Here is a 14,760-nt window from a genome sequence, read left to right as displayed (position 1 = left end):
ACCATTGAAATTGATCTGGTCTGCTCTGCTTTACTCTCTGCTCTGTTGAGCAACCACAGGCGACCAGGCGACCAAAGATGTGCAGCAGGTGGATGCCTGAAAAAATTGGGTGGTACATGTCGATATGTATGCTAGCAGAAATATGTACATATATGTGCGATTGGCGGCATACATACACATGTATATGGGTCAACGGATGTACTGTGAGGAAAGGAAGTGGACTTGACGGATTTGATGTAACCGGAACCGGAAATGTAACTGACACCAACACAAACGGGATATCAATCATCGGATACAGGAAGCGGATGTTGAATAAGAGCGGAAGTGAAGGTGGCGGATGTGGAGGTTCAAAAGTGCAAAATTGTCGGACACTTCCTGTGTTTGGCGAAAATCCGCTTCCGTTGTGAGACTTCCGTTTCCTTTATTCAATATCCTGTTTGAGTTGGTGGTTGATACATTTCCGGTTCCGGGGTTTACACATCCCCTTAATCACTTCCGTTCAGATGACATTGAATGACCATAACTCCGGTAAATCTGAACCGATTTTGATGATCTTGGTGTCATATGAAAGGGAATTTTCACACCTACAATACTAGCATTTCGATGGTGTATATGAGGTTAGACTGCTAACATTTTCATGAATCAATTGTGGTAAGATTTGTTTATATTTTGAAGTGGTATAAAATTTTGTCAGGTTTGTGTACATTTTAAGGGGTACGATGACGTTAGGTTTATTGACATTTTCAAGTGAAGTTAAGTGATTTGAAGTTCGAAATATATATATCTCGTCATTGTAATCATTTTGGTCGTTTATTTTAATGACAGATCGATAAAGTGCAAAGGTTGGAAAAGAAGTAACATCTTCAGACATGAATTGAAAAGTTTTCTGAATTTATAATGTTTTTAAATAATCGTTGCAAATTTTCAAGTTCAAATACTCCAAATAGCTCTTCCTTTGAGGTATTAGAGATCTTGTAATGACTTCGGTCCTTAGAACAGCACTTTAGCAACAGCAAATTAAGGAAACAGTTTATTATGATCTGTACTATTTAACTAATTACTCTAATAAAGCCCACAAGTTTGCGAATATCATAATTCTTACAAGAAAACAAATCAAAAAGACATACAACATACTTTAGAAGTATGAAGAGGAATGGTATGAGAAACAAAAAATCAAAAACGCTTCCCACTTACACATGATAATAGAATATACAGACATAATGGTTAAGTAGAAAAGAAAAGATAATAAAATTACTATGTATAACGTTACATTTACATTACATAAGTTAAGAAAAGAAAAACTAAAAACAAAAAGAATTTGAAATCTTATTAAGTATTTTAACAGCAATCACACAGTTGGCAAAAGCTAAAATGCAGTTTTAACAATACTTTTCGAAATAAACAAAAATATTAAGCAAAATTAAGAAGAATTTTAATAAAACAAAAATAATAAATAAATAAATAAGAACGCAGTGAAATTTAATATATATATATATACATATATATAATACACGAGTTTTATAAGCAAAATGTGAGGTTAAGTTATAAATAATAATTATTGCAAAATTCAAAAATTTATGAATGAAATTTGAAAAAAAAAAATTAAATTAAAATGTGAAAATTTATAAAAATTAGTTTAACAAAATTTTTAGTTCACTTTTAGTAAATAGCTTGCGTATACAACTATATACATATACATATACTTATATACATATTTATGATTATAAGCAGTACACACTGCTGCCTGACAATGATAACATGCTTCAAGTTCGCAAATACAATATCTAAATAACCAAATGCCTACATGCCTACTAACTACATACAAATATTTATACTTACTTACCTACTTACTATTAACTATACATACACACCAGCATATAAGTTTATTATGTATAATAGAATACCTAAAACCTTAAACCTTAAAACGCATACATACAAACCTACCTGCCTAAAAACAAACTTTAAAACTTATTACCTTAAATCAAAAACGCATATATATACTATATATATATATAAATCTATATTCGATATATACATACATATTCCAGTTCGTACATGCTGCAGCTGTATGTGCCCCACTATAACTGCTTCTATTTACTCAAACGCAATATTATCATACATACATACATAACTAATTGATTCCGTTTCCGAAATCCTTAACTTTAATGAACTAAACTAAATTAAAATTTTTTAATGCGAATTCAAAGAATTTTTAACTAGAACTTGAGCATAAATAAGCACTTTTAATGAACTACATACATACATGTATGAAGCATATTTATCAAAAAAAAAAAATAAAATAAAATTTTTGAAAAAAATTGTTTCAAAAAATAGCTAAACAGGCAAATAGACTGGCTAAAGCATCTTAAAAAGAGTAACTTAAAAATTTTAAACACATTTCGGCAGCAATTTGGAGACCAAAACAAAAAAATATATGTAAACTATAAGAGTTAGGCTTTAAAGCTGCTGCAGCGGGGCAAGCTATGCATAATACAACAAAATACAAGCATACATACATACATATATATAACATACTCGATTAAAAAAAAAAATAATAATCGCTTGAATCAAATACATATGTACATTTTTAACTAAATAAATAACTTGATGAACGCTAAATGTGTTTTGGAATGGACAGGGTATGTCAGAGCATGTAGAAATGTTACAGATAATAAATTAAAAAAAAAAAAACAAAAAACAACTTATTTTCATACTAAACAAATATTATACAATAATAAAAAACATATTTATGTATGTACATTAAAAAATTAATTACAAAAAAAAAATCAAAAATCAAAAACAAACATATTATATAACGATGAAAGACAGCTTGCAATATAAGCAAGCTTTTTAAGCTAACACTAATGATGTTGTTCATGATGTTGTTGATGATGATGACATTTGCAAGTAAATAAGTGACTAGAATATATTAAAAAAAAAATAAATTAAATTATAAGCAAAAAGCAAAAGAACATAAATATTCTAATTGTTTTCCCACCTTACATGAAAATATTACTGCAGTGCCATTTTAAATAGCTTCCGATAAGTACTACTAATTACATAAATACATACATACATACAAGCATACTAAAGAACCTTATACACATACATATATATTAAGTATATAAATATAGCAATTAATAATAAAAATGAATACTAGCAACTAAATTTAGATGTATTTATAATTGCATATATGCTAACATCTAATAGCGGAGGAAGTCCATGAAAAAGAAAAAAAATCGTAAATTTATTTAAAATTAATTTTTAAAGGTAATAAAATAATTTTAATGTTTTTTAGCTTTAAACACAATTTTATTGAATTTTTCTAGAGTAAAAAAGTGTAATTTTTTTCATTTTTTCTTTCAAAATGGCAGCATGGAATAATTTTTTGTCTGTGGCCTTCGTTACTAGGTCTCAAACTGGGCTATTTAACACTCATAAATCATTGATTTGAAACAAAAAAGATTTAAGCTTTCTTTAGCAAACATTAACGAAAAGGATAAACTTATAAGATTAAAATAAAACTATCAAATTTAATATAAAATAAGCATTTGAAAAAATAGGTCAGAAATTAGGATCAATTTTTTGACATTTTTTTGACAAAAAAAATAATAATTTTATTTACGAGAAATATAAAAATTAACTAAAAAATTTGTTCTTCCGAGAGTAATGTAAAGAAAGACCACATCAAATCGGCCAATAACTTGTTAAGTTACAACCCGAGCAGTTTTTTTAAAAATGCAGTTTCGAGATAAACCCGAGATAAATTTACGCACTCTTTACGATATGCACTCTGACCCGCGTCATTATCTTAGCGATAATTTTGTCAATTTTCCAGATTATCATGCCCGAATTACTACATTTTGAAGTACTCGAAAAAAAAATCGATTTTTTTGAAAATTTTACATGGACTTCCCCACTTAAGAAAACAATATAAAATATGAAAATATTGCCTAATAATTAATTTAAGCTTTAGCTTTAAATACTATAATATATACATACATACAGATGTATAGTATAAGCGGAACTTATCAAATGCAATATGCAACAAATTGTTGAACAAATTTGAGAATTTTGAAAACTAACTTAGAAAAAAAGTTTAAAAATGTCTATTTTTTTAATTTTTATTAAATTGTTATTATGTCCTATATGACTATAACCCAAAAATTTTTTTATATCCGCTTTTTGACAAAATTACTTTTTCAAATCTAAATAATAGTGAATTACATTTGTTCATGGCTTTAAAAGTGTTCTTTGAGCTCAAACGCTGGCAATAATTATTCAATTTTTCAATCTCTTGTGTCGCTCCAAATGATTAGCTTACTCTTGCCAGTTCACAACCATTTATACTATAAATTTTATAGAATGCAAACACTCAACCCTTTGCGGGCTCAATAATCAACACGACAGTTTCCCTCAATCACTTCAAAAGTTAAAATCATTTACATTTTACTTACCGGATACAAAGTCAATAAACATACATAAGAGCGATCTACAGATACTGACATGATTAATTCTACTGAATATAACTCGGACAATGAGGCCAAAATTCTCCCAGTTAAAGAGTTACTTTGATTTAATATCTGAAAAAATCTTAAAGCAGTAGTCTGCTTTACAGGCTTCAAAAAATCGATTTTTTTGTTTTGTTTTAAATCTCTTCCAAAACTATCCAAGAATATGTCTTTAAAATTCCATAGGCCAATTCGACATATTTTCGAAGCTAGAGCAGTTTTAGTGGCCGAGCGTCGCGCAGGAGCGAATACGAATCCGAAATCTTTAAAGCGCGTTTTCTCGAGTTTTCATTTTCACAAGTGTTGGGAAAACGGTGCCGGCGATAGCAAAAAGAATATATGTCCGATCGAAAAAAAACCAAACTGATCTAGCTTCAGTATTAAATTATCTTCTAGTTGGACAAATGTATTATTTAAAATACTTGTTTTGCAACTTAAAATCAATTTTTTTTCTTAAAAAAGTGAATTTTTTTTTCAAACTTCGAAAAATTTTGGAATTTTATAACTTCTTCGGTATTTTTTTAGTTCATAAAGAAAAGAAACTTATAAAAATTAAAAAAAAAAAATTGGTTCGACTGTTTCAGATGCATTGCACGACCTCCATCACCGGCACCAATTTACAAGTGCAGACTCCAGGCGCTCCAGAAAAATACTCACAACTTTGAAAAAATTTCAATATTTTTTAATAATAAGTATTGTTTTTTAAGCCTTAAATATAGTACACTATCGTCTTAAAATTCCGTTTACCGCAATCATTTCCTTCCCTTTCAAAAAAAAAAAATTGCTAAAAAACGCTTTTTTTCGGCTTCCAAAGCAGACTACTGCCTTAATGCTGCTACATTTCTTGACATAAAACTATCTTCTTGAAAAATCGATAACAAATTTTCTTAGTCACTGACGATATCCGAAATTTTGGGGACTGAAGACATTTTTTACTTAGATTCAATTATCAACTTCCCGAGATCTTTTAAGAAGGTGACCAATTAAGTATAACCAGAAAGATAATCACGACTCTTTCCAGCTATTTAACCAGATAACAGATGAGTGAACTGTCTTTATCAAGCAAATTTCAAAACAAAACTGAGAATACTAAAGAGTCTGAACAAACGACTTCTTGCATAAGAGTAATTTACTTAAGAATCGCAAAGATTTATGTTAAAGAAAATATTTAATTTGACATATTTATATTATTCTTTTAATGATTATTATTTCTGCAATAGCAGTAAATACTAAGTAGAATAATCAAAGGCAACAATTATCGAAAAAATGCTGCTAAAGATAAAGTAAAAAACATATTCATTAAAAAATATAAAAATAAAACACACACATAGATAGATACATATACTATATGCATAACCGTATATACATAGGTTGAAAAATGAAAAATAAATAACGTATTTAACTAAATATAAGGGAACTGTAGATAGGATTATAAAAAATTTAATGAAGTTATAATCGAAATGAGCAATACGAAAAAATGCTTCAAAACAAAAAAAAAAATCAAAAACAAAAACAAAAACAAATATATTTAATCAGCTGACTGCATATAGAATGAAGAAAAAAATAGCAACTTGATTGGAGAATTATATACAAGGCATGCATCAATACTTACCTTAAACCTACACACACACATACACAAAGTCTACATACATATACAATATTTATGGCAATTTTAACGAAAATAATTAAAACTTAGTTGAAAGTAATAGTATTATAAACAACAATAGCTAATTATATACAAATATACGCAAACCAAACAGAATATATGTATGTATTGCAAGCGTACGATCACTGAGCTAAAATGAACTTACAGCCTCACATACATACATACATGCAATAAATCAAAAAAAAACTTTCAAAAAGTAACTGACAACCAAATAAATCAGCCGCTTACAGCAAACAATAGCAACGCAACATTAAATCAAAAAACAAATGTAGCGAAATTAAAACGAAAGCAATAGACCTGCAGCACACACCGACACGGCAACACAAATCTCACAGAACAAGTGCATAAAAATATTTAAAGCATAACATATTCTAAAGTAAATTATTGCAGTTATTTGAAAATTTAATATTGCAAAATTGTAATCAACAAACAGTGCATAACACTATGGCAAAGCAAGCAAATAGACAACTAATATACATACATACATATATACATGCATATACATATATGAAATAAATATATATGATATAATAATTAATTGAGTATGACAATATACATATGCGCCTGTATTATAAGTTTGAAATTGAAATGTACGAGCATGTATACCAATAAAGGATTCACAACCAAACAAGAAAAACAAAAAAAAAAAAAACATGTGTGAATTTTATTTATTTGAGTTTGTGGGATCTAAGGAACGTTGAGACTTTTTAAAAGATCCTCTACATATAAAGAAAACCTTGAAAAACATAGTTTTGAGAAAAATGCGTTAAAAGTTTCCAGCTCCGAACTGAGCGCTTTGGACAATTTCTTTTTCTAACTGCTATAACTTCAAAACAACTTCGATTTTTTTAATATCACATTACCACCGTATTCTAGACATGTTAAGAAAGCAACTTATGATTAAAAATGTTGAGCCCATCACATGGGATGACCCTCTTAAACTCAACGTAAATTCAGTTTATTTCATCAACCATGCAGATTCTAAACTGAAGCTCACTTCGTATGACGATGATGAAAGTATCAGAACCATTTTTATTACATGATATATTCGAATAGACCAAATTTCGAATATGTTTTTGATACGATAAGAATTTTCGATCGAAAATTGTCATGCTATCATTGATTCCGTCGATAAACTGCTTTTCCACAAAGTGAAAACGTAAAACTGTGTGAGAAAATCTTCTTCTTCTTACACTTACGTAGACACCGCTCACGCGGTTTTAGCCGAGTCCCCAACAGCGCGCCATTCATTCTTCCTTTCGGCAGTTTGGCGTCAATTGGTAATACCAACTGAAGCCAGGTCTTTCTTCACTGTTCCTTCCAACGGAGTGGATGTCTTCCTCTTCCTCGGCTTCCACCAGCGGGTACTGCATCGAACACTTTCAGAGCTGGAACACTTTCTTCGAACGATCGAACAACATGACCTAGCCAGCGAGCCGGCTGTCTTTTTATTCGCTGAACTATGTCAATGTCGTCGAATAACACATATAGCTCAACATTCCATCGTCTGCGGTATTCGCCGTTGCCAATGTTTAAGGGACCGTATATCTTCCGCAAAACCTTTCTCTCGAAAACTCTTAGTGCCGTCTCATCGAATGTTGACATCGCCCACGCTTCTGCACCATAAAGTAGGACGGGAATGTTGAGGGACTTGTAGAGTTGGATTCTTGTTCGTTGAGAGAAGACTTAACTTTTTATATCACTTTTATACACCTCAAATTTATTTTTTTGTCTCTAAAATACCCATTTAATATATAATTTATTCCGTCTTCACTAATTGTTTACATAAAAACTTCTAAATAGTTCATTTCGGATTTCCGGATAGATTACGATCAAAATTTTCGATTTTAGGTATTTAATGAATTCGTGATAGCGACATCTATTAGCCGCGAAATATATTTTATCAAATCGGTAAGTGAGTTCACTTAGGTCGAAAATTTTATTTACGATACTGTTTCAATGATTTCAACGTAAAATTTCTCGATCGAAACGGATTCAATGATTAGGTCTAATAATCGAGACCTATCCACACTCTGTATTATGTATAATTCAACAATCTTTATGCCGATACACCAAATATATTCAATATTCCTTCGTCTTCTTATTCGACAAACTAGACTTTGAAATCTACAAAATTCCGATTTAGTAGTTTTCCAATCAATTGTAGGAGTTTTAATGACCAAGTTAACCCATTTCACATTCTGTAGAACCGTTAACAAATCTAAGTTGTCCACATGCGAAGTCTCCAAACGAGATCTGGTTTGTCATTTTCGATGGGAACTGGAACTAGATGGACATTAGCTTATTAAATCTTCCAAAAAACGTCTTGAAAAATGTCTGGTCTGGTTTTAACAATGCAATGCCTCATATATAACATAGAGCTTTTCAAACTTAAAGTTCATCTTGTTAAATGATAAATTTAACAAATTATTATAGAAATAATTTTAAATTTTTTTTTTCAATTTTTTCCTCTCTCTCTCTCTTTTATGCAAATATGTATTATTTATTCGTATCACTAAATATATACGCAAATATATTATCATATAATATATATTTTGTCTTCTTATACTAAACATTATATAGTGAAAAACTATTGCACGATCATTAAACAAGATCAAGAAGGCCAATAATATTGCGCTGTCTTTGATTGCCTTGAGTTACATTGATTTCACATAAATATTACATACATACTTTAAGCATTAGGCATTAGGCATTTCTTTTATGCTTTGGGCGGCTTTCAAATCACAAATACACAAACATTTATTAAAGTAAAACTGGAGGTTATAAAAATCAACAAAAACGTAGATAAAAATTAGCGGTGCTAAGGCGATATGTTTCAAAGGATGTAGGCATGTGTGTACGTATGCCTTTAGGAACTCTGCCTTGACTTATTTAGTTAACCGTCGTTTGGCAAATAGCTGATAAATGCCAATAGCCGCTGAGAGTGTACCGATGGCGCCCACTTGGAATGTAGACAGCTTGCCGCCCCAAAGATAGCCTTTGGGCAGTGTGCTGACCGCATGGGTGAAATCGAGTGAGAGTCGTAGAACGGAGAGCAATTCCAGGCGATGCTTTTTGAGTACTTTTTCATCCACACGGGAGCTGGAGAAAATAAAAAATTATTAAATAATTAAAATAAAGACAGATGTGAAGAGAAACAACAGTAAAATCTGAGAATATACTAACACTGCTAATAAATATATACATAAATATTTTATATATATTATTCTACTCACTTAGCAACATTCGCCGCGTCCACCTTTTGTTGATTCAGCGAGTAATTGCGCATGGTTCTGAAAGTGAATTCGACGAAAAAATAGTATAAATAAAAATACAAATAAATGCGGTAATTAAAAGTAAATTAGTCACTTTAACACACCTCATCAAATTCAGGTAGACGGAAAGTACCCAAAACGTTGAGTTAAGCACATCCCAAGCATCGGCGTTTTTCACATCCAAAATGTTGTGTTCCGACAGCCAACAAATTTTTTCTATGGGATAGTAAAGTAAATCGACAATATTCGCTGTAACGCCCAGCACCGCCATTAGACGATCTTGTTCCTGTTCGCCCAAACCATACTCCAAGGCGTACTGTATCATGGGTATGTCATCGATGAGGCGGAGTGTGGCGCGTGCACCTGAAATACGTGAGCTGGTAATGGCATAGCGTTTGGCTAACTCCGGATTGCGACTGGCATGATAGCCGGCAATGAGTTTGGCGCTGTAGCATAGTGCCTTCATCACCTGTGATGGAATGAGAAAAAAGCGTGTTAATAAGATTATGACTTATATTATTTTTATAATAACTCAATAACTTTTTTGTAAACTTGACCTTCCACTTTTCAAAACCTTCTTCTTCTTAACTGGCGTAGAAACCGCTTACGCGGTTATAGCCGAGCTTTTCAAAACCTATGTATATCAAAAAAATTGGATTCAGAAAGCGCCACTAAGATGGATAAGAGGTCTTGAGAAGCGAAAGCAGTTAATGAAGACGAATAATGGACGTTCCAACGATTATCGGTTCGAAGTAGCCGGAATAGACATGGATTTTTATCAGGCCCAGGACTGTCCTATCGGCCTCAGAATTATGTGCAGAATGTTTTATGCCGCAACAACAACAACAACGAATAATGAAAGATTTCAAGACCTACCTTAAGCATTCTTGAAAAATACTATAAAGACTATGTATTGAAAAATTTAGGACATAAAAAAGTTGTGCGACTTATTCCCTGAAAGAGACCCTCAAAAACTATATATTTTTTTGATCGATGTTTATTACATTAAAATTTAGAATATTGAAGACCATGGACTTGGGTATTATTATGTACCGACTCTTATATACTTTATGTACGATATTCTCTCGAATATTCTAAATGAAAAAATATTAAGAAACACGCATTGTATACATATACATATGTAATTCATTACATGCGTTGATAAGAAAAAATGCATCAGAATGAATATTGACACAGCATGAATTCTGTTTTTAATTATCATGCTGAGTAAATAGCACTTCATTGCTATTTATAACGCAAGTACATATAGTTGGCTTTGAAATGAAGCTGCAGTCTGGTGCAAGCAAGCAGGCTAATGATATAGCACATAATAGGTATAAAAGATAATTAAAAAAAAAAATTCAAAAACACTTTCAACTTTTCAAAATGCACTTAATAATAGTTGAATATATAGCTTTTTACCAAGCCCTCTCCATTTTATCTACAAGTGTGAGGCCACATTTTTTATAAAAAAAATCTTCTCGGACCAGAAGCACAAAAGTAAAGTAGACTGTGAAGCGTGAAAAGTGTGGACAACACTATATTACAAATGCATATTTAAATATTACACTTCTCCGCTACATACAGAGCCATTTCACAAATAATTCATAGGCACGTTTCACGTGATAAGTACCTCCGCCCATAATTCATTAACAATTGATGGCTTTTATATAGGGAAATGTCAAGCCCCCAAACAGTTAGCGTAAACAAGATAGGCAATTATGCACGAAAAAAACAATTATTTAGCTGGACACAATGTCTACAAAGCAAAGCGCACGCGATTCCCTTTCGTTGACTTAATCACTTAATCGTTTAAGTACATAAGGATTTACATACTTAAGTTTTTGAATGGCTATCAACAAAAAAAAAAATAAATAAAATTACTAGGTTTTTTATAGATAACAACAATTTAATTAACAATGTCAATTTTTAAGCATTGTAAGTATATACATACATATGTACATGCCAAAATACCAAAACACATATATACATAATTATCATTTGTTACTTAGTGAAATGTCTACTTAGCATTACTCACTGTGGAGAGTTGAGTGATATCATGATTTGTACTAGACAAGTGTTGGAAATAAATTTTCGTTGACAGTATAAGATTTTATTCACACCAATAAAACTGCCATCAAATATACATCATAAAGAGTTATGAGGCCATTCCCCAGACAGTCGGTTCTACTAACCAGAATGAACCGAGATTTTTATTCGACTCAGGACTGTCAAATTGGAAGCATTTATATAAATTATGTGAGGCATGTTTTTTGAAACTACAACAACAACAACAGTTTAGTCTACGAAACCTAAATGATATGTGCGCGAAGTTCAATAAAACGTAGTTTACTTTTTATTTTTTAAACAAACAATTTCTGACTTTAATATATATTAATTGGAAATATTTATTTATTTATGTCTGTCGACGTAATTTACTAATAAAAATTATTTTTTAATTTATTGACATTAATCTATGATACTTGGAAAATACTTAATTACAATTTACTCATTTAATAACCGGTAACATAAATATTTCTATTATCGGCTATCGATTATAGAATTATATTTATTAACTAACGTAATTAAGTCAGTAATATTAAAAAAAAAATTAATTAATTATTTAATTATTATAATTAAATTAAAATATTACATATTTCTGTACATAAACCAAAATAATGGAAACAAACTTAGTCACTTATAGATAAAATGTAATGAATTTAACTTGCCTTATTCAAAATCAATTAATCATATAAATCAGTTTCAATAAATTATATCTCCATATAGGACATACATATCAGAATTCCTTTGTGACTAAAGCATTAATTTTTATTGTGCGAACTCACAGAGTTATCAAGATCGATTGTCCATCTTCCAACCGATGACGTTTCAGATATATACATATAATTTTATGTGATATAGATATGCAGTTAGTTGTCTAAACCATGTGAAATTGCGTGATTTGATTAATTAGGTATTAAATGATAAAAAAAAGTTAAAATATTTGTAAGATTGACAGTTAAAAAAATATTATATATACAGAGGAACTCGAACTTCTATAACTCAAAGTTCTCTATACCCGAACTCGAACTTTTGAATGGGCAATAGAAGTCAAATTTCATACAAATTTCCTTCTACACATCGAACTTTTCGAACAGGGCATAGTACAAATTTTAAAATTTTACTATCAAGGCAAAATTTAAAAAAGTCCCTATTTCATATGGGATTGAACAAAAAAATATGGTATCACACTCATGGATTGCATAAATCATGTCACATAGGTATGGGATACAGACGTCAAGAGCCAAAAAAATAGCAAAATGCAACAAATAAAATTACAGAAAACATATTTTATCGTATGTCCATAAAAATGTTTGCGAAGTAACTAAATAAAACAGTGTACAAATCTATATTTTACAGCTTTTTGGAAAATTTATGTTTTATGAAGTTTTTTTGTGGATTATGGTGATTCGAGTTAGAGAAGTTCAACTGTATTTGTATGTCATTGTCATGACATTTATTTCGACTGTTAGATATTAGTTTAAAGGAGGCTAAATTCAATATTTTAAACCTTTTTAAAATCCTATATCTCCTCCTCAAATAAATCATTTCAAGTACCACAATAAATTAAGACAAATGAGTGTGGCAAAAATGATATATTCGAAATGCATTACACTTAGGTAAATCTTGTTTATGATTCTGTATAAATTTTAATTAGACATATGGCATTATTAATGGCAAATATAAATATATAAATTTAGTCTATATAAGATTTCCCCCAACTCATAATTCATTTGTACAGAAGCCACTTCATTCTAATATCTACATACATAGTTCTCACAAACATATCTAATGATAAGATTTGGAGTTGACACTCGTGATTTTGCTGCAGACGGATACTCGTATCAACAAACAATGCGTAGAATTTATGATTATCAAAATTTGTGTTTAAAGAAGAAAAAGTTCCACAAACAATTACTATATTGACCAATCACAACAGTGTATTAAATTTAAGCCACATGATCATACAGACTTTATATTGCAATTTTTATTGTATCTCATAAATAAGTATATTTTTAGTTTCAATTCGAGATATTCAATTGCTTAGTTTGGAATATGTACTCTCAAATTGAACTTAACAAAAATGCTCACGGGTATATGAGCAAAGGTACATATGTAGATATGTATATGTTTATATACAAACATATGAAGGTATATTGTATATTGTATTTGCTTAACAATTTCAATTGACAATAAACGGAACTTTCGCATCAGGGTATAAACGACTGACACAAACATAGTTGCTCTTGTATGCATACAATGAAACAATGCAATGCCTATGGCAATGTATTCAAATTCCACCTAACTCATTAGGATAGAAACTTATTATTTGACTTATAGCTTTGCAGCACATAACGTGCTGTTTTGAAACGACACACATGTGAGGTTTATGTTAATTTAATTCATCACATCAAATATTCGTTATAATGTTGCTGAACAGGTGAAGCCAAGGTCCAGTTTTTTCATAATTTGCCATGCATATGCATGTTTATCACACAGCCACACGTCTAGGCAGCATAGTATGTCAGTGCAAATGTTTACACTTTTCACTTTCAATAGATATACGCACATATGTATGTAGATCTTGAAAGGGAGAAACCTGTTGTTCAGGTTGACACGATAAGAGCTCCAACCGCTTCCAATTGCTGCTGGCAGCGGCAAATTGAGGTGACCACATGCTTTACTATGCCAACACTGCAATGCGTGGCATGTTTAATATCCGGAAAGATAGTATTTGTCTTAAATTTTATGGAAGAACATAAAAATTTTGCGAATATCAGTAAAGCGCATACTGCTTACCTTATCTCGACCGCCGTAAGTTTCGATAATTTCACAAAATTCATTTACAAACTTTGTCGTCGACATACTTTAAAACTTAATTTTGTATTTAACAAGTAAATACTTTGGTTGATAAGATAATTAATGTTTAAAGAGGAATTTAACACAATTCAATTTTTTTATTGTAAATAAACAAACAGCTGCGAAATTCACACTACTTTCACGAAGCGATTGTCAAAATGAACTGCCAACAAATTCACTGTCACTGCCGTACAAGTTGATTATTTAAATGCCAATGTACAACCACCGCACACTCATACGCTACTAATAGCTTCCTATAGTTACAACAATTGAAACTAATCAATTTACTGTAATATTTTGTTAACATATTATCTAAATCACAGAGTTTTTAAATAAAAAATTAATGCACTGCTTGAGTGGCAAACTCCCCGTAATTTAATATAATTTA

General features: G+C 30.5%; 1 protein-coding gene across 1 annotated transcript; it reads right to left on the bottom strand.

The window, feature by feature from the left end:
* Positions 1 to 6,164: 6,164 nt before the first annotated feature.
* Positions 6,165 to 14,662, bottom strand: LOC105219010 (peroxisomal membrane protein 11C). The gene is made up of 4 exons (XM_011194936.3): positions 14,313 to 14,662; positions 9,557 to 9,921; positions 9,414 to 9,470; positions 6,165 to 9,279 (listed from the first exon to the last, which is right to left on the bottom strand). Exons 1-4 carry the CDS (start codon positions 14,376 to 14,378, stop codon positions 9,066 to 9,068), a joined length of 702 nt encoding a protein of 233 aa, XP_011193238.1. The 5' UTR covers positions 14,379 to 14,662; the 3' UTR covers positions 6,165 to 9,065.
* Positions 14,663 to 14,760: the final 98 nt, after the last annotated feature.

This window comes from Zeugodacus cucurbitae, chromosome 2, assembly GCF_028554725.1.
Source record: "Zeugodacus cucurbitae isolate PBARC_wt_2022May chromosome 2, idZeuCucr1.2, whole genome shotgun sequence".
In the NCBI taxonomy this organism is placed as follows: Eukaryota; Metazoa; Arthropoda; class Insecta; order Diptera; family Tephritidae; genus Zeugodacus; species Zeugodacus cucurbitae.
The sequence above is the reverse complement of the archived record's forward strand: the minus strand, read 5'-3'. Positions and strand labels throughout refer to the sequence as shown.